Source organism: Oryx dammah, unplaced genomic scaffold (assembly GCF_014754425.2).
Source record: "Oryx dammah isolate SB20612 unplaced genomic scaffold, SCBI_Odam_1.1 HiC_scaffold_28, whole genome shotgun sequence".
NCBI classification, from domain to species: Eukaryota; Metazoa; Chordata; class Mammalia; order Artiodactyla; family Bovidae; genus Oryx; species Oryx dammah.
This window is the reverse complement of record NW_024070212.1, coordinates 38815507-38838855: the sequence shown is the minus strand read 5'-3', so window position 1 is coordinate 38838855 and position 23349 is coordinate 38815507. Positions and strand designations below refer to the sequence as shown.

The 23349-nt window shown below is 35.9% G+C and overlaps 1 protein-coding gene across 4 annotated transcripts in view; it reads right to left on the bottom strand.

The window, feature by feature from the left end:
• The window catches only part of COL11A1 (collagen type XI alpha 1 chain), a 223231-nt gene that overhangs the window by 154829 nt on the left and 45053 nt on the right, over positions 1–23349 (bottom strand). For all 4 annotated transcript variants that reach the window (XM_040232197.1, XM_040232199.1, XM_040232200.1 and 1 more), the window contains exon 5: positions 1588–1716. In XM_040232197.1, coding sequence (XP_040088131.1) covers positions 1588–1716 — 129 coding nt within the window. The remainder of the gene's footprint in view (positions 1–1587; positions 1717–23349) is intronic.

Genomic DNA, 23349 nt, shown 5'->3' with positions numbered 1-23349 from the left:
GGGAGACAAGAAAACACAAATATCCAAGTAATTTCTCTTTTATTCTCTCATATTTGCTTTCCTTTTAGCTTCTTAAAGCTTTATTCTGTTTCAAAACAACATTAATGTTAAATTATGGAAAAAGTCAGGGCAACAGAATTCACTAACATACCTTAAAAAGAAAAGTGATATCAAAAATTAATAAAACACAAATTTAATTCACATGCAGAAATAACAGTAAACTAAAATTAAGAGATAAGATCTTAACCTGCTCTAAATAGTAAAACTCAAAAGACTGTACTTCATAGTATTTTAAAAGTCAAGAAGAAAGCTATTTGAGTTACTTTCAAAGATAAGGATAATTTTGATGTTTATAAACTTTCACCCCACCTTCTAAAATTTTAAACTCTTCATCTTAAGAAATAAAGTTTTGCAGCCAACTAAAGACTCAATTCCTTCCAGTTTTGCTTTTTAATTTCCAGAAAATCCACATTAACAAATTTTACCTAAAAATTTGCATAAAAGGTACACTGTGCTATATTTTTTGTTCTTTGGGATATTCAAGTCTGACGAAATGGCTATGGCTAACTTAAATGTACATATTTTTTATCTGAGAAAGAATAGAGTCAAATTTCATTATGGTGAATTTTCTTGCAAAAACAGCCTGGAAAAATGGTTTTACAACAGAATTTCAAATAAAGTAATGCACTATTAATCAAAGCATATGAACATCTAGTTATTGCAATCAGCTCATACTGCTTTTCATTCCATTGCTCTTTGTATCAAGTCTTGTGCAAGAAAAGGAAAACTTACATGTCAATGTAGCATAACATTGTAAGAAATGGGAAAAAAAAAGAGTCTCTAAGTATTCAACACAGCCTGAAACTTGAAGATAGCACTAACATCCCTTTTTCATCTGCTGCTGCTGCTAAGTCACTTTAGTCATGTCTGACTCTATGTGACCCCATAGACGGCAGCCCACCAGGCTCTGCTGTGCCTGGGATTCTCCAAGCAAGAACACTGGAGTGGGTTGCCATTTCCCTCTCCAGTGTATGAAAGTGAAAAGTGAAAGTGAAGTCACTCAGTCTTGTTCGACTCTTAGCCACCCCATGGACTGCAGCCTACCCGGCTCCTCTGTCCATGGGATTTTCCAGGCAAGAGCACCGGAGTCGGGTGCCATTGTGATCAACAGGAATTGCCAAAGGCTTGAAGATATGGCAAGTACACTAGAAAATAGTTATCCTTGTCTTGAGGCTGCCTTAATTATAAAAGTAACAAGGAAAAAATAAGTGTTGGAGAAATTATCTCTTTTCTCATCTCCCGCTAAGAAAAATATCCTCCTCTACATACTATATAAGGGAACTATCTCTATTCCTAAGAAATTAAGTAACAAAATACTGAAGATTGAAACAAACATCAAAAATCTTCTTCAAATTGCATCTCCTTTGAAATATTAGTGAAAGAGTGAGTGTTAGTCACTCATTAAAACACTATTAAATAAAAGGTATTGTTTAATTAAAAGTGAATAAACAGAGATACAACTTGAAACTGCAAACTATGTCATTACCACGGGAATGAGAAAACCTGCCCTGATCTTACGTTCCTCACCTCATCGACCTGGGGTTCCTGAGCCTGAGCAGCCTTGGAAGCTGAGGAATCACAGTCTGGACTGTAATGCTCACAGTAGTCATATGCTGCTTTGGGGTCACCTGTGATCAACAATTGCTGGATGTCCCCCTGCCAAGAAACAAACATGGTTACTTAGCATATTCGAATACACATATATCCAGAGCAAGATTTACCCAGGACATAGTGTTTTTCATTTTCAAATATCTGAGAAGAAAAATCACTTACATTTCAATGTTGAAAGCAGTCTTATAGGACTGAGAGAGAAATTCACAACTATTTAACAAATCAGGTCTTAATATATTCCAATAAAAATTAATGAAAATAAGTAAAAAAAATTAAAATGTAATAAAATCAAATATTTTGCTCTTGAAGTTACCTGAATATTTCCACATGGGTCTAATTCAACATAAAGCTAGATTGATATAAATCTATGGGTCATGATCATATTAATTCAGAATTATGCCCAAGCATGGAAAAATGTCTGGGTTAATATCCATTTGACTTGGTAATTCAAGTTTCTGTAAGTCTGAGAGCATGAGTCTGATTCACAAAACTCCTGAATTCATTTTGAATAATTTACCAGTTATTACAGCTTTCTCTATATCTGACTAGCATAAGTTATTTAGAGTCTGATGAAAATTTTAGACATCTCTAAAACTGAGTACTAAAAGAATTCACAGCACTTTTATGCCGCAGCATTCACTTATTCATCAACTAATGTGAATTGAAAAGGTACAATACACAAGACATTGAACATAGTATCATGGGAGGTGCAAACACAAACTTGATATAATCTTTGCCCTTGGAGATCGTAATATAATGGTTAAGATTTAAAACTGTAATAAAATGGAGAGTAAAATTTATAACTTAAAAAGATACAAGCAAACTCATGTGAAAAGTACCCAGAAAAGAATATAAATTATTTAATTCTGGCCCACAAACTTTCATTAAATACCATGGTTACTATCCGTAGTGTGGTAGTTAATGCTATTTGCATTGCTTTCTTCTGTCTAAAAAGCACTCTATATTCTTACTCTTAAAATCAGCATTTATTGTAATGGCTGATAAATCTATATTTTCATCCCTATCACATCATTGAGATAAAATTTATATACAGAATTTATTCTTTTAAAGTGTACAATTCAGTGTTTTTAGTTCATTCACAGGGTTTTCCAACCATTACCAATATCTAATGTTAAGAAACTGTCATCACCTCTAAAAGAAACACCACAACCAAGGACAGTCACTGCTTATCTCCCTTCCCCCAGCCCCTGGTACAACTAGACATTTCATACATCATGAAACTTTTTGTGACTAGCTTTTTAAATTTATCATGTCTTCAAATAAATGGACTCATTATTATATCTGTGTTGCTATGCTTGATGGTGTCCCATAGGTCTTTTATACTCTGTAAACTTTGTTTCAAGTTTATTCTTTCTTTTCTTCATACTGAGGAATCTCCATTGATTTTCAACTCCAGATATGTTTTATTCTTTTAAAAGAAATCCAACTGTTATTTATCTCTATTTGATAAAACATCATTTCCATATTGTCATTTAGTTCTTATGCTGTGGTTTCCTTTAGCTGTTTTTTGTCTTTTGTTTTTTTTTAAACATACGCATAACTGCTGACTTAGAGTCTTTGGTAAGCCCAATTTCTGTCATGTCTTCAGGAACATAGATTTGCTTTTCCTTTGTATGGGACATAATTTTCTGATTCTTTGCCTGTCTCATAATTTTTTCTTGACAGTTGCATATTTTAAATATCACCTTTGGAAACTGTATTCCATTATGCCTTCCCCTCGATGCCTGATATTTCTGTTCGCAGTTATTTTTGCTGCTTGTTTAGTGATCTTTTGAATAATTCTATAAGTCAATATTTTTTTGTTTTCTGTGTCCACTGAGGACTCTACTCAACTAGGCTAGTGATGAGTAAATGATTGAAGAGAGAGTTCCTTAAAAAACTTTCACTATTTGCCAAGAGTCTTTGAGTGTGTAATTGTGTGTAAGCACGCCTTTAATATTTCAACAATTTACAACTATGCTTTAGATCTCATTTTTGTTATACAGATCCTAACGTTCAGTGATATTTGAGATATTAGGATCTCTTCAGGTCTTTTCTGAACATGCACACAGGCCTCATAGATACCCAAGATTATACAGAAGCTTTTCAGCCCTTCATAGACATCTCATTTCCAATTTTTTTTGTACTTGTCTGATCCTTGTTTGCTCAACATCCTAACATTTAAGTGAACACTGCCAAGTACTAAGATCTGCATCTAGAATGTTTCATTAGTAACAGAAAAATTACTAAAATTAAAATGTCGAAAACACATATCTGCCAACAAAAATTTTACTAACATGACGTATTACAATGCTTGATAATCATTAAGATAAATTTTGTTGAATTAAGATTCTCCACAGTCAGATTTAGCTATAATTCTTCAGTTACTTAGTCATTTTATTCAATCATTCATTCAGAAAGTTCTTTATAAGTGCATGTAATCTCAGTGGCTCAAAGGTAAAGAATCCACCTGCAATAGAGGAGATGCAGAGATGCGAGTTTGATCCCTGAGTTGGGAAGATTCCCCATGGAGTGGGGAAATGACAACCCACTCTGCTTATTTAACATATATGCAGAGCATATCATGCAAAAAGCCCAGCTGGATGAACCAGAAGCTGGAATCAAGATTGCCAGGAGAAATAACAATAACCTCAGACATGCAGATGATATCACTCTAATGGCAGAATATGAGGAGGAACTAAAGATCCTCTGGATGAGAGTGAAAGAAGAGAGTGAAAATGCTGGGTTAAATCTCAATACTAAAAAGCTAAGATCATGGCATCCAGTCCCATCACTTCATGGAAAATAGAGGGGGGAAAATGTAGAAGCAGTGACAGATTTTATTTTCTTGGGCTCCAAAATCATTGCAGGGCTGATTGCAACCATGGTGACACTTGCTCCTTGGAAGGAAAGCAATGACAAACCAAGACAACATATTAAAAAGCAGAGACATCACTTTGCCAACAAAGGTGTGTACAGTCAAAGCTACGGTTTTTCCAGTAGTCATGTATGGATATGAGAGTTGGACCATAAAGAAGGCTGAACGCTGAAGAACTGATGCTTTCGAACTGTGGTGCTGGAGAAGACTTCCTGAGAGTCCCTTGGACTGCAACAAGATCAGACCAGTCAGTCCTAAAGGAAATCAACCCTGAATATTCACTGGAAGTACTGATGCTGAAGCTCCACTATTTTGGCCACCTGATGCAAAGAGCTGACTCATTGGAAAAGACTCTGATGCTGGGAAAGTTTGAAGGCAAAAAGAGAAGGGTATGGTAGAGGATGAGATGGTTAGATAGCATCACCGACTCAATGGACACGAGTTTGAGCAAACTCTGGGAGATAATGAAGGTCAGGGAAGCCTGGCATGCTTCAGTCCACGGGGTCAACAAGAGTCTTATATGACCTAGCAAATGAACAACAAATAACTAGTAACAAAGAAATTTGAATTTTCTTCATTCTGCTGTTTAAAAAAAAAGACATCATTCAGTACTTCTTGAATACTGTCATCTTAGAGGATCTTAATTAGAAATTCTAATTCTTGAACCCCAGCTTTGTCATTGATTACTCAGAATTATGCAAGTCATTTGGACTTCTCAGGTAGTGCAGTGGTAAAGAATCTTCCTGCCAATAAAGGAGACTCAAGAGACATAGGTTTGACCCCTCGGTTGGAAAGATCCCCAGGAATAGGAAATGGCAATCCACTCCAATATTCTTGCCTGGAAAATTCCATGAACAGAGAAGCCTGGCAGGCTACAGTCCATAGGATCGCAAACAGTCTGACAAAATGAACAATTAAAACTTCAAACTTAACTTACAGATAATATAATAAACTAAATGCAGCTTTTGCTAAAATACAAAAAAGTCATCTGTTGTATGGCATATGGTATTTTTAATAGCATATTTTTTAGAATACTGGATTTCTAAGTACTTAACTATTCTAGTTAAGGCACTCCACTTCATTAAATGGAATCTTGCCATTATTTCCACTATAAATTCTTTATTCAGGTGTTTGATATTCAGCCATAAAATATACTATTGGAAAGAAACTGGAAAATTCAGTTAACAATCTATAGTGCTCTTTTTCCCAGAAGGTATTTTACAGTGTTTTATGGTAATCATAAGACATGATATGAAACAGTCTGTAGACAAACAAAAGCATCCTGACAGGTTGAATGAACCATAAATGTTTAGATTCAATAGTAATAAAAACTTCCACAACTGGAAAAAGGTGAAGTTACCAAGTAAAATTGGCATATGCTGCACACAACATATGAAAAAGACATCCTCCTCCTCTAATGACCCACAAAGCCAAAATTAAAGCAGAGCTGATGCAATTACCTTGCTATCTACAGCTGTGCCAACTAGGTCTGAGTCTATGCTATAGCATTTGTCTATAGACAGGATGATCCTGGAAGAGGAAAGCAAAATAAGTGTAAGAAAACTGAATAGAAATTATAAAGATATGGTTCCTCTGAATGTAACTTCCATTGCAAAAAGATTCTGACATATTTTTATCACAACAAATTATGTAAATATTAGCATATCCTCATTTCAAAGCTAAAATGTAACACATATATCCTAACAATTATTGTCGGTTATTTTTGGTTCTATATGCATATACATGTTGTTGTTTAGTGTCTCATTTAATTTCAAAGGTTTTGAAAATTAGAAATTTCATCTCCCCTAAGCCTGGAGTAAAGCACACGCTGCAACTGTATTCTATAAAATCAGCTAGGCTTTATATTTCCTGAAGCACATTCTTACTTCCATTACTTCCAACATGTAGGTATCTCAATGGTATCTCAATTAATGCATTTATACAATGCTTCTCAGGAAAATCTTAACTGTATGTTATAAGCAAATAGGAGTTAGGGTGATGAAGAAGATGGAGAGAGAAATAGCATTAAACAGAAAAAGCATCTTAAAACCTTGGATGCATGAAGCTGACGAAGTTAGAAAAGTACATACGGAGTTGGAGGGATGGCCCTATACAGTGATAGTGAGTAGTGAAGACTGAGATATAAAAGAGATAAAGATAGAAGGAAAACAAGACAAAACTACAAACAAACAACTAAGGAAGGAACCAATTTAAGAAGGGTTTTGTGTGTCAACTGAAATCTAAACATTACAGAGTGTTGTTCAAAGACTTAGAACTATGGAGTAAACTGATCAATGCTGCATTTTAACAAAACTGCTATGACAACATGGGGGAGGATGATTTGAAAGCAGCCAGTTTGTAAGCATAAGAATCAATTAGGAATCCATTGCAGTTAAGCATTGAGAAACTAAACTAAGGCAGCAATAGGAGGAATGGAATAAAGGATGGTGGTGGTGGAGGTGGTTTAGCTGCTAAGTCGTGTCCAACTCTTGCGACCCCATGAATGGTAGTCCAGCAGGCTCCTCTGTTCATGGGATTTCCCAGGCAAGAATACTGGAGGGGGTTGCATTTCCTTCTCCAGAGGATCTTTCTGACCCAGAGATCAAACCCAGTTCTCCTGCACTGCAGGCAGATTTTTTTATCAACTGAGCCACCAGGGAAGTCCCTATGGAATAAAATATAGATATAAAAGATATCTAGGAATAAAAGATAGATATAAAAGATAATACAGTTTATAAGAGAAAACATGTGTGAGATTTGGGAACTGACTGGATGCTGATGATGGAGTGGGTTGGGATATGCAAGGAGAGAAGGAGAAAGTGCATTAGAGAGTAATGGAAGGTAGTTTTGCAGTTTCTGGTATGTGTAAGAGTAGGGAGGCAAAGGCATTTGTTTGGCTGAGAAACATAATAAAAGAGAAAGATGGAGGATCAACCTTTTAAGTCCATGAAGTGAAATGATAATTAAGGGTTGTTTTTAGAAAAAGGTCAGTCTTCTTTTTAAAAAATTTCTCTTTATTTACTTTTGAATTGTACTCCTCTACATGCCAACTGTCAGGTTATATAGCTGTGGCCAAACTAAGCTATAAGCATCAGTAAGAATCAACAGAAATTTTTCCTTTAACCTGACAGTACATACTTCTGTAATAATTAATACCCTTTTTTTTCCACTGATAATTACAGACAAAATGATTTGCCTAGATTTAATGTTATGGGCTGGCTGATTTGTGTCCCCAAATTCACATGTTTAAATTCTTAGTCTCAGAATCTGACTGTATTTAGAGATAGGACACATAAAGATAGAATTAGGATTAAATGAAATCTTTATGCTGGGCCCTAATCCAATATGGCTGGTCTTCCTATAAGAAAAGGAGAATAGGACACAGACACCACAAAACGAAAAGCACGTGAAGACACAGTAGAAGATGACTGTCTACAAGCCAAAGCGAAAGGTCTCAGAAGAAATCAACCTTGCTGACACCTTGATCTCAGAGTTCAAGCAAACAGAACTGTGAAAAAGTTAATTTCTGTTGTTTAAGACCCAGCCTGTGGTATTTGGTTGTGGCAGTCCTAGAAAATGAACATAGACTGATAATTACTAGCTGTTTATATTTATATCTCGCAAGTATTATCTATAGTAGAATAAAGAAGAGCGCTTCAAAACAAGTGTTTTTGTTTGTTCATGATATAGGTAATGTCTAACTATGTCAAGGGACGGGTATTAAGTAGATGATGTGGAAGTATTGACTGATTTAATATGATAAGTAGCTAGAATTCAGGGTAATCATAGGTTATAATGCACCTGGACAGTATTATCATGTGTAAATATCCCTGAGGCACCGGGGGTAATAGAAAGTAAAGAATGATTAAAAAAAAAAAAAAAAAAGAAAGAAAGAAAGAAAAAGAAAAATTATTGTCTCCAAGTATAAATAAAGAATTTGAAAGCATTGACTTGTTTGTGTGTGTGTGTGTGTTAAGTTTTATTGGGGGCAAAATAGCTCTGAGAGACTGCTCCAAAGCAGCAGTGGGGGAAAGACAATATATAAGGTTTTGGTGAAGGGGAAGTTCAATACCATGAAGCATTCATTTTACAAAAGGCTTTTTGTTAGTCATGAGGATCTGATTTAACTATGAAGGGATTTAGTGCTTCTCTAGATATGAGGAGATGCAAGGATTGAGATCATAAAATCTGTTCCTAGAAACATCCAACTATTTAAAGACCTGTCCCACCAGATTCCCTGGAGCAGAGTGCCTCACTCCACCCTGAACTCCCTCTGGTTGTTGAAGGTCAACAGCTATAGAGGCAGATGGCAAAGGCCTTTGTTGTTCAGTAGTTGGCAAAGGAATTTGAAAGCATCGAGTTTTTAAATAAACTTACCAAGGATTTAAACAACTTTATCAAATTAAATTATGCTAGAATTTATACTGGCTTCCCAAGTAGCTCTAGTGGTAAAGAACCCGCCTTGCCAATGCAGGAGACATAAGAGATGCGGGTTCAATTCCAGGATTGGGTAGATCCCCTGGAGAAGAAAATGTCAACCCACTCCAGTATTCTTGCCTGGAGAATTGCATGGACAGAGGAGCTTGGCGGGCTACAGTCCATTAGGTCGCAAAGAGTCGGACACGACTGAAGCAATTTAGCATACATGCCTGCTAGAGTTTAAATATCCACTTTATGATTTTTAAAAATACACTTTCATTACACTAGTTAAAAAGTTAAAACAACTCTTAGTTGTATCACTATTGTTGTTGTTCAGTCACCCAGTCACGTCAAACTCTTTGGGAATCCATGGACTGCAGCATGCCGGGCCTCCATGCCCCTCACCATCTCCCAGAGTTTGCCCGAGTTCATGTCCATTGCCATCAGTGATGCCATCCAGCCATCGAAATTATATCCTAATTCTACTTCACGTCAACAGTGAAAACAAAAAACTAATAGAAAAAAGGTTTATTGTTTTTACATACTATAAAATATACATATACAAAATCAGAAAAATATATTTTTGTATTCTATACCTAATTTTATTTGTTCATGTTAATATAAATGAAGAGTAAAACAGCATACTTTCTTGAATTAAAGCATATGCAAAATTAAATTTTGAATTTATTTTAAAGTAATTATCATCTTTTGAATATGGAAATAAATGGTAGACTGTTTTAACCTTTCATAAAGAGTTCAACAGTTGAACTGGTACATTTACTCTTTTAACCCAAACAAATAAACTAGGTATTTGGCTATCATTTTATTATCAGTTTAGCATCATTTTCATTGCCTAATTTTAACTCTCGAGAAAAAGGATGAAAAGAAATCATTGGTAGTAGTAGCATCTTGATACATTTATTATTCTAGTAATAGTTTTGCATGCAATGACATTGTCGCAGAAGTAATAGGTCCCATAAATAACATTTAAGAATACTTTCTTTTTCTGCTCTGTTGCACTGCTCTGCTTTTATAAATGATATATTTCTTAAGTGAATTGAAGTTTTATCAAATCAAAATTGGCCCTTTTATGAAATATATAAGCCTAAGAGGATTTTTAAAGTATATATGTATATATATATACATACATATAATTAATTGATATACCTTTTACTCTTTTAATTTTAAAAAGCATTTTTTCAGTAATATTGTGAAAACATTTTTGCTCACTACAGAGTATAGTCAATCTATACATATGTCTACTGAAGAACCAAAGATGAGGGTCATGCTGTCAAAGGTGAAAGCCAGAAATACCTGTGGCAGATTCATGCTGATGTATGGCAAAACCAATACAATATTGTAAAGTAATTAGCCTCCAATTAGAATAAATAAATTTATATTTAAAAATAAAAAGATTTTATTGTTTGTAAAATGTAACTGGAGTAAAGTTGATATATGAGTAATAATATATATATTGAAAAAAGTATTTCTGGTATCATAAATTTATATAATACAATAATAACCTTAGTAGTTTGATCATTAAAAAAAAAAAAAAAACAGAAATGGGAGTTCTTGGAAAGAACTACCTGGTTCTCTTGAAGGAAAAAGGCAAACCCGTTACACAGCATTCCTAATTTGAGAAGGTACTTCATGCCTTACAACTGGAAGACAAATTTAAGGCTTCTCCCTCCCCAGACAAACTCTTTTCTTAAAAAAAAAAAAACAAACACAAATAACACATAATTTTTTAATAGGCACAGATACATTATAAGTCAGATAATAAATGTATTTCTTCTATAACTTTTAGCAGTAACTTACACAGAAATTTGACAGCCAGATAACTTTCAGAATCTTTCACCCTGGTTATCTACCAATCGGTCATCTACTCATTTAATCAACACGTATTTATTCAGGAAAAGTAACATGCTGACATTATAGACAGGCAAGAGACAAGTAAAAAGGAAAATCAGACCCAGATCCTACTCAGAGACTCTTTGTGACTCCATGGACTACAGTCCACCAAGCTGCTCTGTCCATGGGAATTTTCCAGGCAAGAATAGTGGAGTGGGCTGCCATTCCTACTCCAGGGGCTCTTTCCTGACCCAGAGATGAAACCTGCGTTCCCTGCATTTCCTGCACTGACAGGCAGATTCTTTACCACTGTGCCGCCTGAGAGGGTATAACCTGGTGAGGGAAACTACTTAGACATACTTCTTTAGTATTTACTGAATTCCAATTATGAAAAGCAGGCTTCTCTTATGGCTCAGTTGGTAAAGAATCCTCCTTCGGTACAGGAATTCACCTGCAATGCAGGAGACTCAGGTTAGATTCCTGGTTCCAGAAGACCCCCTGGAGGAGGAAATGGCAACCGACTGCAGTATGCTTGCCTGGAGAATCCCATAGACAAAGAAACCTGGTGGGCTACAGTCCATGGGGTCACCAGAGTTGGCCATGACTTAGGGACTAAACCACTTACGAAAAAAATAAATTGGGCCAGCAGAGGTAGGGGGATGAGACAACTTTCATTTGGGAAAATCAGAGGAATAATCTAGAAGGACCTGTCATAAATGAGATCATGAGAAAGTGTCTAATTTTTCTTTTAAATATAAAGGTACTTAGTATTCTTTGTTGGCTCTCAAATCCTAATCATTCATGCTGCTCGCTCTCAGCCTGTGCCTGAAGAGTCTGACCCCACAGCTCACATCATTAGACTGTCTTGCAGGTGGTTTCCAGTACACACCATGGAAGTGATCACCAGGAGCTGGGAGTTCAGAAGGTGGGAAGAGGGGGTGGAGTCGTTTCACCAGACACTTTCCTGCCTGACACTGCAGTCCGGTACCCTGACAGCTACTGTCCCTGTCAGAAAGCACTTGAGCAGGGCTCTAGCTCTCACTGTACTGTTATCTATCACAGAAAATGGGAAAGGCAATGCTCACCAGGTAACTCTCCTTCCTGTTCACACCTCCTAAGTCACCTAGGTAGAAATTCAGTTTCCTGCTGGAACCACAGTGAACTCACAGGGACTATGAGAAGAAAGACCACGTGCTTAAAGGCCCTGAAATAACAATAGGTGTCTTCCTTTTATGCATATACTGTGTTTAAGGATTCAAATAGTCAGTACAGATATGTATCAGTTTCCAGGAAAGTATGCTGTTTCTACTAGATGACACAGTTTATAATCTGGGCTCTTGATGTTTTTTGCTGGGGGGTAGGGGTAGGGGTGGGGCTAGGGGGCTGGGAAGGCACTGTGCAGCTTGTGATATCTCATTTCCCCACCCAGGGACTGAACTCGGGTCGTGGCAGTGAAAGCTCAGAATCTTAACCACTAGGCTACCAGGGAACTCCCAGGAGCTCCTCTTCATAATAAGCCAATCTATATTGTTCAGCTAAACTCAATGGAATATAAACATCATGAGAGCGAGGATCTGTCTGTTTCATTCTCCCAGGTTTCCACAAATCCATGGAATAGGCCTGCACATATTAATATTAATAAATGTTTGTTTGATAAATAGTGAAAGTGAAAGTCAGTCAGGTCCAACTCTTTATGACCATGTGTCGTATATAGTACATGGAATTCTCCAGGCCAGAATACTGGAGTGAGTAGCCTTTACCTTCTCCAGGGGATCTTCCCAACCCAGGAATCGAACCCAGGTATCCTACATTGCAGGTGATTCAATAAATAGATACCCAGGCAATTAATTTATTCACCATTACACGATTCAATTTTAACAACTTTAAACTAAAAATATTATTATTTGTCTCGAATTTCCTACAGATTCTTTCAAAGCTAATACCTACTTAAACAATTTTTAAAGTGTAAGTATACACAAATGTTAGGTTCAATTCCTACAGTACTTGATACCAGTTACAGGAGAACATACCTTTGAGTTCAAACTTCTAAACATATTTATGGACTATATAAACATGTAAAATTTATACAGAGTGAAGTAAGCCAGAAAGAAAAACACCAATACAGTATACTAATGCATATATATGGAATTTAGAAAGATGGTAATGATAACCCTGTATGCGAGACAGCAAAAGACACACAGATATACAGAACAGTCTTTTGAACTCTGTAGGAGAGGGAGAGGGTGAGATGATTTGGGAGAATGGGATTGAAACATGTATAATATCGTATATGAAAGGAATCGCCAGTCCAGGTTCGATGCATGATACTGGATGCTTGGGGCTGGTACACTGGGATGACCCAGAGGGATGGTACAGGGAGGGAGGAGGGAGGGGGTTCAGGATGGGGAACACGTATATACCCGTGGCAGATTCATGTTGATGTATGGCAAAACCAATACAATATTGTAAAGTAATTAACCTCCAATTAAAATAAATAAATTTATATTAAAAAAAAGAAATGGTGCTGGAGAATCCCTTTGTAATCTTCCAATAAATATACTCTAAAAAAGCTTGAGTTTCAGAAGACTTAAAGAATAGAAGAGAAAGAAAAACACATTTAGTGAAGCAGTTTCCAGCATGTGACACTGTAAAAGCAATAGCTTAACAAAATTATACAGTGTCTCCATAAGATATTCCCTAGACACTAAAACTTCTGTTCATATTTGATATTAAATCTTTGCTGAAAAGTACGGTGGATCCTGGTAGAGGTTTAATATTGTATATCCAGGAACAAGACTGACATTAAATCTTTAACATAGCATAACATTCTGAAAAAGTAGAGATTATCAGAAGATTAATTGCAAAACTATGCTTCCTGTTACTCAGACTTCTGAATTTGCCAAGGCATTAACTCTCATCACAGTTGTTCTTTTTTTTTTCCAAACATTCTGTACAGTTAATGATTCTTTCTCAAATATTTTGTGTGGAAAGGAAGACTGCCAAAATGCTTAGAATTTTAGTTTAACTGAAAAATGCATCAGAGATTGCATCTGCACTATAACTCAAAAGAAAAAATGAAGAAATCCCACATAATCACAGACAGAACTGCTACCCACACAGTCTTTATATTTCACTGTCTCAAAATCAGCTTAAGAAATCATTTGTAAGAAAATGAGTAGCATTCCTAGGTTACTTGTATGCACTACTAATTCAACAACTATTTACCAAGTATTACAGAAAATGCCTAAAGTTATATAAAACACTACCACAAAAAGTAAAAAATAAATATTTCTTATATTCTTCCTGAATATAAGATAACAAACATTCTTACTAAAAGACATCTATTGATGCGGCTTTTATTATTATTCCACAAATAATAAAAAAAAAGAGTAAAAGAAAAGAAAAAACAATTAGAAAAAATGTAGCAAATCTGGTCTTTTCCTTTCTTTTTTGCCACAATGATCTATACTCCGTGAATTAATAAGTGGAGAAAGCATATTTATGTCATCCACTTAAAAGTATTTTCAGGCACTCTTCTAGACACTATGGATACAGAGCAAAACTTCTGCTCTCTTACATTCCAGAGAAGGAAGGAAGCGAAAGTCCCTCAGTCATTTCTGAATCTTTTTGACCCCACTGACTGTCCATGGAATTCTTCAGGCCAGAATTCTGGAGTGGGTAGCCTTCCCCTTCTCCAGGGGATCTTCCCAACCCAGGGATCAAACCTACGTCTCCCATATTGCAGGCAGATTCTTTACCAGCTGAGCCACAAGGGAAGCCCAAGAAAACTGGAGTGGGTAGCCTATCCCTTCCCCAGTGGATCTCCCCGACCCAGGAATCAAATAGAGGTTTCCTGCATTGCAGGTGGATCCTTTATCAACTGAGCTGTGAGGGAAGCCCTACACTCCACAGAAGGAAAGAGAAAATAAAACATAGTATCAGAAAGTAATAGGTGCTGGAAAGAATACAAAGCAGCTAAGAGAGATATTTGGAAGCTTGTTGTTGTTCAGCCGTTGTCACGTCCAGCTCTCTGTAACCCCATGGACTAGCCCGCCAGACTCCTAAGGCAGAGTGCTGTATTATAAAGTATGATCATGAAAGATTTTGCTGATAAGGGGTTGTTGAGATCAAGACAACAAGGAACTAAGAAAGTAAGAAATGCATAGAGATATCTAAGGGAAAGCCTTTCCAGCAAGAGCACGAGTAGATGCTTAGACCCTAAGGCTGGAGCATGATTGATGTGTTCAGAAGTTATGCCCTATGGATCAGAGGGAGCAAGGAGCCATGAGTGAAGTCAGAGAAAAGGGGCAAAAGGTGTGAATGAATCACTTAGGAGCCTACAGAACTTCAACATACTCTAAATGATATGAAAAAGCCACGAAATAATTATAAACAAGGAAGTGACATTCTTGGCTGACTCATTCATCCTTTCAGCCAGGTGCTATTTGACAGGAATAGACCTACTAGTTTAGGCTTGATGCTTAGAGAACAGACTAACAGAAAGGCAGAGAGAAGGAGAAATCAATCAAAAGGCTTCTGTACTTTTATTTTCCATACTGTATGTAAGTAATGTAGACCTTCCTTTTTCTTGAGGTACTGGAATTTAATTTCTAATATATCTTAGGTAGAAACAAGAAGGGAAAATTGGAATAAGAACTTAGGCCTTAGCTTCTTTGGTGATTTTAGTTTCTCATACAGTAATAATTGTGATGCTATTTGTCTACTGGATATAAATACAAATATAGTAAGTAAGTAAGTAAGTGTAGTCGCTCAGTTGTGTCCAACTCTTTGCGACCCCATGGACTGTAGGCCACCAGGCTCCTCTGTCCATGGGATTCTTCAGGCAACAATACTGGAGTGGGTTACCATTTCCTTCTCCAATTTATATATATATATATATATATATATATGCACATAATTATAAAAATTATAATTTCTTACAATTATCAAAAAATAGATAACTCTAATTGTTATAATAATAAATAATATTTCACTGGCACTTACTGTATATCTGCCAGTCTTCTAAAAACTTTATACAGTCATATTGTAATGAGCTAGGTCATGCCTTTAAAATCTAATTCCTAAAAAACAAATAAAATAATTTGAATAATTTATCACATTGTTATTCTACTCCTTTGAGCTAATAATAATTTCACACTAACTGTTTAGTTCAGTCGCTCAGTCGTGTCTAACTCTTTGCGACCCCATGGACTGTAGCACATCAGACTTCCCTGTCTATCACCAATTCCCACAGCTTGCTCAGTCTCATGTCCATTGAGTCAGTGATGCCATCAGTGAGCTAATAATAATTATTATTCATTGGTGAGCTAATAACAATTCTGCACTAACTGTAGGTTTACTATAAAGCTCAGGAAGTATATAGAAAGATGGTGAGATAAGATTATTTGGTTCAGGGTAATCCTATCACCTTTTAAAATTTCATTAAAAACACTTAGTTCATAATCATAAAATAAGAGAACTAAAGGCTTTTGAATTTAGCTAAAATTCCAGGCATTTCATGTTTTAAGGAAACATTGACTATTTGCTACCCTGTGGGCTTCCCAGGTGGCGTTAGTGGTAAAGAACATGACTGCCAAAGCAGGAGACATAAGAGACCAGTTTGATCCCTGGATCGAGAAGATCCTCCAGAGATGGGCATCACAACCCATTCCAGTGTTCTTGACTGGAGAATACCATGAAAAGAGGAACAGGCTACCGTGCATGGGGTCTCAGAGTCAGGCATGACTGAAGCAACTTAGCCTACACAGGCACATCGTGTGTCACGCTTGCTCATTCAGCTCTACACACAGATTGTAGCCCTGCAGGCTCCTCCGTCCATGGGATTATGCCAGCAAGAATACTGGACTGGTTTGCCACTTCCTCCTCTTATGGCTGCTGGCTTTGCAAGTAGATTCTTTATCCACTGAGCCATCGGGGAAGTCCCATTTGCTACCTTATGCAAAGCCTAAAGTATTAAGTTTCTCTCTCCCTTAACCCCTCTTACCCAATCAGTCTTAAGATCTGTCAACTGTACACACATTAGCATCCTGAAACAAGACTTTTCTCTCCATTTCTTCTGCGATGACCTTGTCTCTAAGTAACCTTTTATTTGAACTAAATGTTTCAACATATCAGTTTTTGTTTTGTTTTGTTTTGTTTCTAACCAGGTTCTTCTGATTCTAGACTAACTCCTTCACTGGCAAAAAAGGAATTGGTAAAAAACAATCTCAATATTTAATTCCTCTACTTAAAGACACTTCTCATGACCTATGGTTTAAAGTTTAACTATTGCAGGGTGGTATAAAATGCACTTCATAAAACAGGCCCTAAAACATCTCACTAAGTCATCCCCTAAATATCCCCCAAAGCAAACTGGATTCTCAGATCCTCTGAGCTCATTCCAAACTTTCATCTTTTGTACATGTGCCCTCATCTTTAAACATGCTTTTATTTTTTTAATTATTTTGCATGCCATATTTTCTCCCTTGAACATTTCTATATCTTTATTAGAGACAGAATTTCTATCTTATTATAACTATTTATTTGTATCTCTATATAGGTTATTTAAGCACAATGTTGTTATATAATATTTATTCTACTTCAACAGAGAATAGTCAACAACTTAATGTATAGCTAACTTTCAAAGGACATGTACTATCCTATACCTCTCTTAGCTCCTTCTCCACCCAGTCAGTCAGTTCAATTCAGTCACTCAGTCATGTCTGACTCTTTGTGATCCCATGGACTACAACACGCCAGGCTCCCCTGTCCATAAACAACTCCCGAAGCTTGCTCAAACTTAATATCCATCGAGTCGGTGATGCCATCCAACCATCTCACCCTCTGTCATCCCCTTCTCCTCCTGCACTCAATCTTTCCCAGCATCAGGGTCTTTTCAAATGAGTCAGTTCTTCATATCAGGTGGCCAAAGTATTGGAACTTCAGCTTCAGCATCAATCCTTCCAATGAATATTCAGCATTGATTCCCTTTAGGATGGACTGATTGGATCTCCTTGCAGTCCAAGGGACTCTCAAGAGTCTTCTCCAATACCACAGTTCCAAAGCATCAATTCTTCACCTCTCAGCTTTCTTCACATTCCAACTTTCACATTCATACATGATTACTGGAAAAACCATAGCCTTGACTAGACGGACCTTTCTTGGTAAAGTAGTGGCTCTGCTTTTCAATATGCTATCTAGATTAGTCATAGCTTTTCTTCCAAGAAACAAGTATCTTTTAGTTTCATGGCTGCAGTCACAACCTGCAGTGATTTTGGAGCCTAAGAAAATAAAGTTTGTCACTGTTTCCACTGTCTTCCCATCTATTTGTCATGAAGTGATGGGGCCAGATGCCATGATCTTATTTTTCTGAATGTTGAGCTTTAAGCCAACTTTTTCACTCTCCACTTTCACTTTCATCAAGAGACTCTTTAGTTCCTCCTCACTTTCTGCCATAAGGGTGGTGTCATCTGCATATCTGAGGTTATTGATATTTCCCCTGGCAATCTTGATTCCAGCTTGTTCTTCATCCAGCCTGGCATTTCCCATGGTGTACTCGGCATATAAGTTAAATAAGCAGGGTGACAATATACAGCCTTGACGTACTCCTTTTCCTATTTGGAACCAGTCTGTTGTTCCATGTTCAGTTCTAACTGTTGCTTCCTGACCTGCATACAGGTTTCTCAAGAGGCAGGTCAGGTGGTCTGGTATTCCCATCTCTTTCAGAATTTTCCACAGTTTATTGTGATCCACACAGTCAAAGGCTTTGGCATAGTCAATAAAGCAGAAATAGATGTTTTTCTGGAACTCTCTCACTTTTTCAATGATCCAACAGATGTTGGCAAATTGATTTCTGGTTCCTCTGCCTTTTCTAAAACCAGCTTGAACATCTGGAAGTTCTCGGTTCACATACTGTTGAAGCCTGGCTCGGAGAATTTAGAGCATTACTTTGCTAGCATGTGAGATGAGTGCAACTGTGCCATAATTTGTACATTCTTTGGCATTGCCTTTCTTTGGGATTGGAATGAAAACAGACTTTTTCCAGTCCTCTGGCTACTGATGAGTTTTCCAAATTTGCTTGCATATTGAGTACAGCCCTTTAACAGTATCATCTTTTAGGACTTGCAAATAGCTCAGCTTGAATTCTATCAACTCCACTAGCTTTGCTTGTAGTCATGCTTTCTAAGGCCCACTTGACTTCGCACTCCAGGATGTCTGCCTCTAGGTGAGTGATCACAGCCTCATGGTTACCTGGGTCATGAAGATCTTTTTGTATAGTTCTTCTGTGTATTCTTGCCACCTTTTATTTATATTATCTGCTTCTGTTAGGTCCATACTGTTTCTGTCCTTTATTGGGCCCATCTTTGCATGAAATATTACCTTGGTATCTCTAATTTTCTTGAAGAAATCTTCAGTTTTTCCCATTCTATTGTTTTCCTCTATTTCTTTGCACTGATCATTGAGGAAAGCTTCCTTACCTCTCCTTGCTATTCTTTAGAACTCTTTCCTTTTCTCTTTTGCCTTTAGCTTCTCTTCTTTTCTCAACTATTTGAAAGGCTTCCTCAGACAACCATTTTGGCTTTTTGCCTTTCTTTTTCTTAGGGATGGTCTTAATCACTGCTTCCTGTACAACGTCATGAACCTCCATCCATAGTTCTTCAGGCACTTTGTGTATCAGATCTAACCCCTTGAATCTATTTGTCACTTCCACTGTATAATCATAGAGATTTGATTTAGATCAGACCTGAATATTCTAGTGGTTTTCCCTACTTTCTTCAATTCAAGGCTGAATTTGGCAATAAGGAGTTCATGATCTTAGCCACAATTAGCTCCCATCTTGTTTTTGCTGACTGCATAGAGTTTTTCCATCTTCGGCTGCAAAGAATATAATCAATCTCATTTCGATTTTGACCATCTGGTGATGTCCATATGTAGAGTTGTCTCTTGTGTTGTTGGAAAAGGGTGTTTGCTATGACCAGTGTGTTCTCTTGGCAAAACTCTGTTAACTTTTGCCCTGCTTCATTTTGTACTCCAAGGCCAAATTTGCCTGTTACTCCAAGTATCTCTTGATTTCCCACTTTTTTTTTTTTTGTCCTTCCAGACAGGTGGTTCTAACAAAGCCTTAACCACTAGCAGGCAGGCATAACGTTCATCCATATATTTACTAGTTTTCATTGGATATAAGCACTGGGCAGAGTTTGTGTTTGATGCCACTGATTCAGTAACTAAATTAAGTGGATATAAATTCTGCTCTTGATAAATTTACAGTCTAATGAGAAAGAAATGCATTATTAGATAATTACAAAACAACACAGTAATAGACAGTGACAACAAGAATGCAATAAAAGATGGCTTTTTTTTTTTTGAGAAGTTAATAAGATGTCACAAAGTAATGATAAGCCTTAAAGGAAAAAAAAAAAGAAATCAGAGTTAAAACTTACAAAAGGGACAAAACAAAATGTGTGATACTTTATTGTAAACTGTTGGCATCACAAGATAATCTTTTGATGCATTAACAAGGAATTGCTCATATTGGAGGACAAACAATATCCTGAACAAGTATTATTTTGGATCTTCTATAGAGATCTGAAATCTGAATTACCCTCAAATGCTATGCAGAGCAGATCAAAAAACAAGGCCCAATTATATATTGTTTACTAGAAACCTACTTTCAATATAGACATATATAGATTAAAAGTATAGGAATGGAAAGATAGACTATACTATCACTAATCAAAAGAAAGCATGAGTAACTATATTAATTTCAGACACAGAAGACTTCAGAACAAAGAAAGTTATCAGAGATAGAGAGAGATGCTCTATACTGATAAAGCAGTCAATGGTCCAAGAAGAAACAATAGCCCTTGATGTGTATGTGCCTAATAGAGAACATCAAGCTGCACAAGACAAAAGGTGATATAACTGCAAGAAGAAATGGGACAATCTATTATAATAACATAGTTGGAAAGTTTAATACCCTTCTACCAGAAATTGACAGATCCAGCTGCACAAAATTAGTAAGGACATATTTGAACACAACAGCATTATCAATCAAGTAGATTTAATTGACTTCTATACACTATTTTATCAAACAGCAGATTATACATTCTTCTTGCATGGAATATTCACAAAAACAAACCACCTTCTGGGGCATAAAACACACCTAAACAACTTAGAAGAAAAGAATTATAGAATTATACAATATCAGCCCTTAGAACAGAGTTAAATTAAACTAGACATCAATAACAGAAAGATTTCTGTAAAGTTTTTTTTTTTTTTTAATGGAGAATACACTACACATTTCCAAGTACAATGAGTCTATGGTGCTATCTTGAAGAAAATTATAAAATATTTTTGAAGTAAATAAAATAAAATTCATCAAAACATGTAGTATGCAGCAAAAGCAGTTCTCATAGAGAAATTTTTAACATTGAATGGAAATACAAGAAAAGGAGAAAAATACAAAATCAAATCATCTAAGATTCCACCTTGAAAAACTAGAAGGGGAAGAGCAATTTAATTACAAAGCAGTAAAAGAAAGAAATAATAAAAATGAGAGTCAAAACCAGTGAAATTGAAAATAATAACAAAATATGAACAATATCTAAATGAGAAAAGCTACAAAATGTTGATGATATATCAAAGTACTAAATGAGAAATATTCCATTTTCACAGATAGAAAGACTCATTATTGCCAGGAAGTAAGGTTGTCTGAACTTGATCTACAGCTTCAACTTTCCAAGTTAAAAATCCCAGGAAATTACTTTGTGAATATCGTCAAACTGATTTTAAAATTTATAACAAGAGGCAAAAGGCCAGGAATAGCCAACTCAATGTTAAGTGAGTAAAACAAAGTTGGGGAACTGACACCCAGACTTCAAGACTTACTATTAAGCTACAGTAATCAATATGATGTGATTTTTGTGATATAAAAGATAAATAGATCAATGAAACAGTATAGAGAGCCCTGAAGTAAACCCATGTAAGTATAGGCAAGTGATCTTTGACAAAGGAACAAACAAAGGCAATACAATGGAGTAAAGATAGAATTTTCAACAAATTGTACTAGAACAAGAAATCCACATGCAAAAAAGTGAATCTAAACACAAACCTTACACCCTTTATAATAATTAATTCAAAATATATCATTATCTAAATGCAAAACTATGAAACTCCTAGAAGAGAACATTAAGAAAGGTTATATGACAACTGGGTAGGAAAATGGCTTGTTAGCTACCACATCAAAAGCATGATGCATGAAAAAAAATAAATGATGAGCTGGACTTCATTAAAATTAATAACTTGCACTCCACAAAATACAATGTCAAGGAAATGAGAAGACAAGCCAAACCAGGAGAACATATCTGCAAAAGACATATCTAACAAAGAATTATTCTCCAAAAAACATTTGAAACAAAAATAACCTGATTAAAAAATGGGCAAAAGACTTTAACAGATACCTCACCAAAGAAGATAGAGAGCTGGCAAGTAAGCATATATGAAAAGATGCTCAACATATCATCAGGGAAATACATATTAAAATGAGATACTACTACACACCTATTAAAATGATGACAAAACTGTGAAGGAAGAATTTTCATAATGAAATTTTCATAATGAATGAATTTTCATAATTTGATAATGCAAGATAGCACATTCCTTTTGGAAGACACTTTATTAGTTTCTTATACAACTAAGCATACTCATATCATATGATCTGTATACATTCCTTGGTATTTAAACTAAGAGGCTGAAAACTTATCAACATCTTAGGTAAATATGATATCATCGTGTATCATATCAACATGAAAACCTGAACCCGGTTGTCTATACAGATTTATTCATAATTATCAAAACTAGGAACCAATAATTAGGTCTTTCAGTAGATGAATGGAAAAATAAACTGTGATACATTCAAATAATGGAATATTATTCAGTACTTAAATGACATAAGCTATCAAGCCATGAAGGACATGGAGGAGATGCAAATGTATAATACTAAGTGAAGGAAGTCAACTTGGAAAGACTAAAAACTGTATAATTCCAACTAGATGACATTATGGAAAAAGCAAAACTAAGAAACCAGTGAAAACTTAGTGGTTGCCAGCGTTTAGGGGAAAGGCAGTGATGAATAGTTGGAACACACAGAAATTTTTGGGCATGAAACTACTTCATGATATTATTTATACATGTATTGTACACCTTTTTAAGTGAACAATGAAAAGAAATAGAGAAAATAGTAGAAAAAAATGGAAAAGACTAGAGATCTCTTCAAGAAAATTAGAGATACCTATCTTTGATTTCATGCAAAGATAGGCACAATAAAGGACAGAAACAGCATGCAACTAACAGAAGCAGAAGATATTAAGAAGAGGTGGCAGGAATACACAGAACTATACAAAACAAACAAACAAGAAAATGCTTAATGACCTTGATAACCAAGAGGGTGTGATCACTTACATAGAGCCAGACATCCTGGAATGTGAAGTCAAGTGGGACTTAGGAAGAATTACTTTGAACAAAACTAGTGG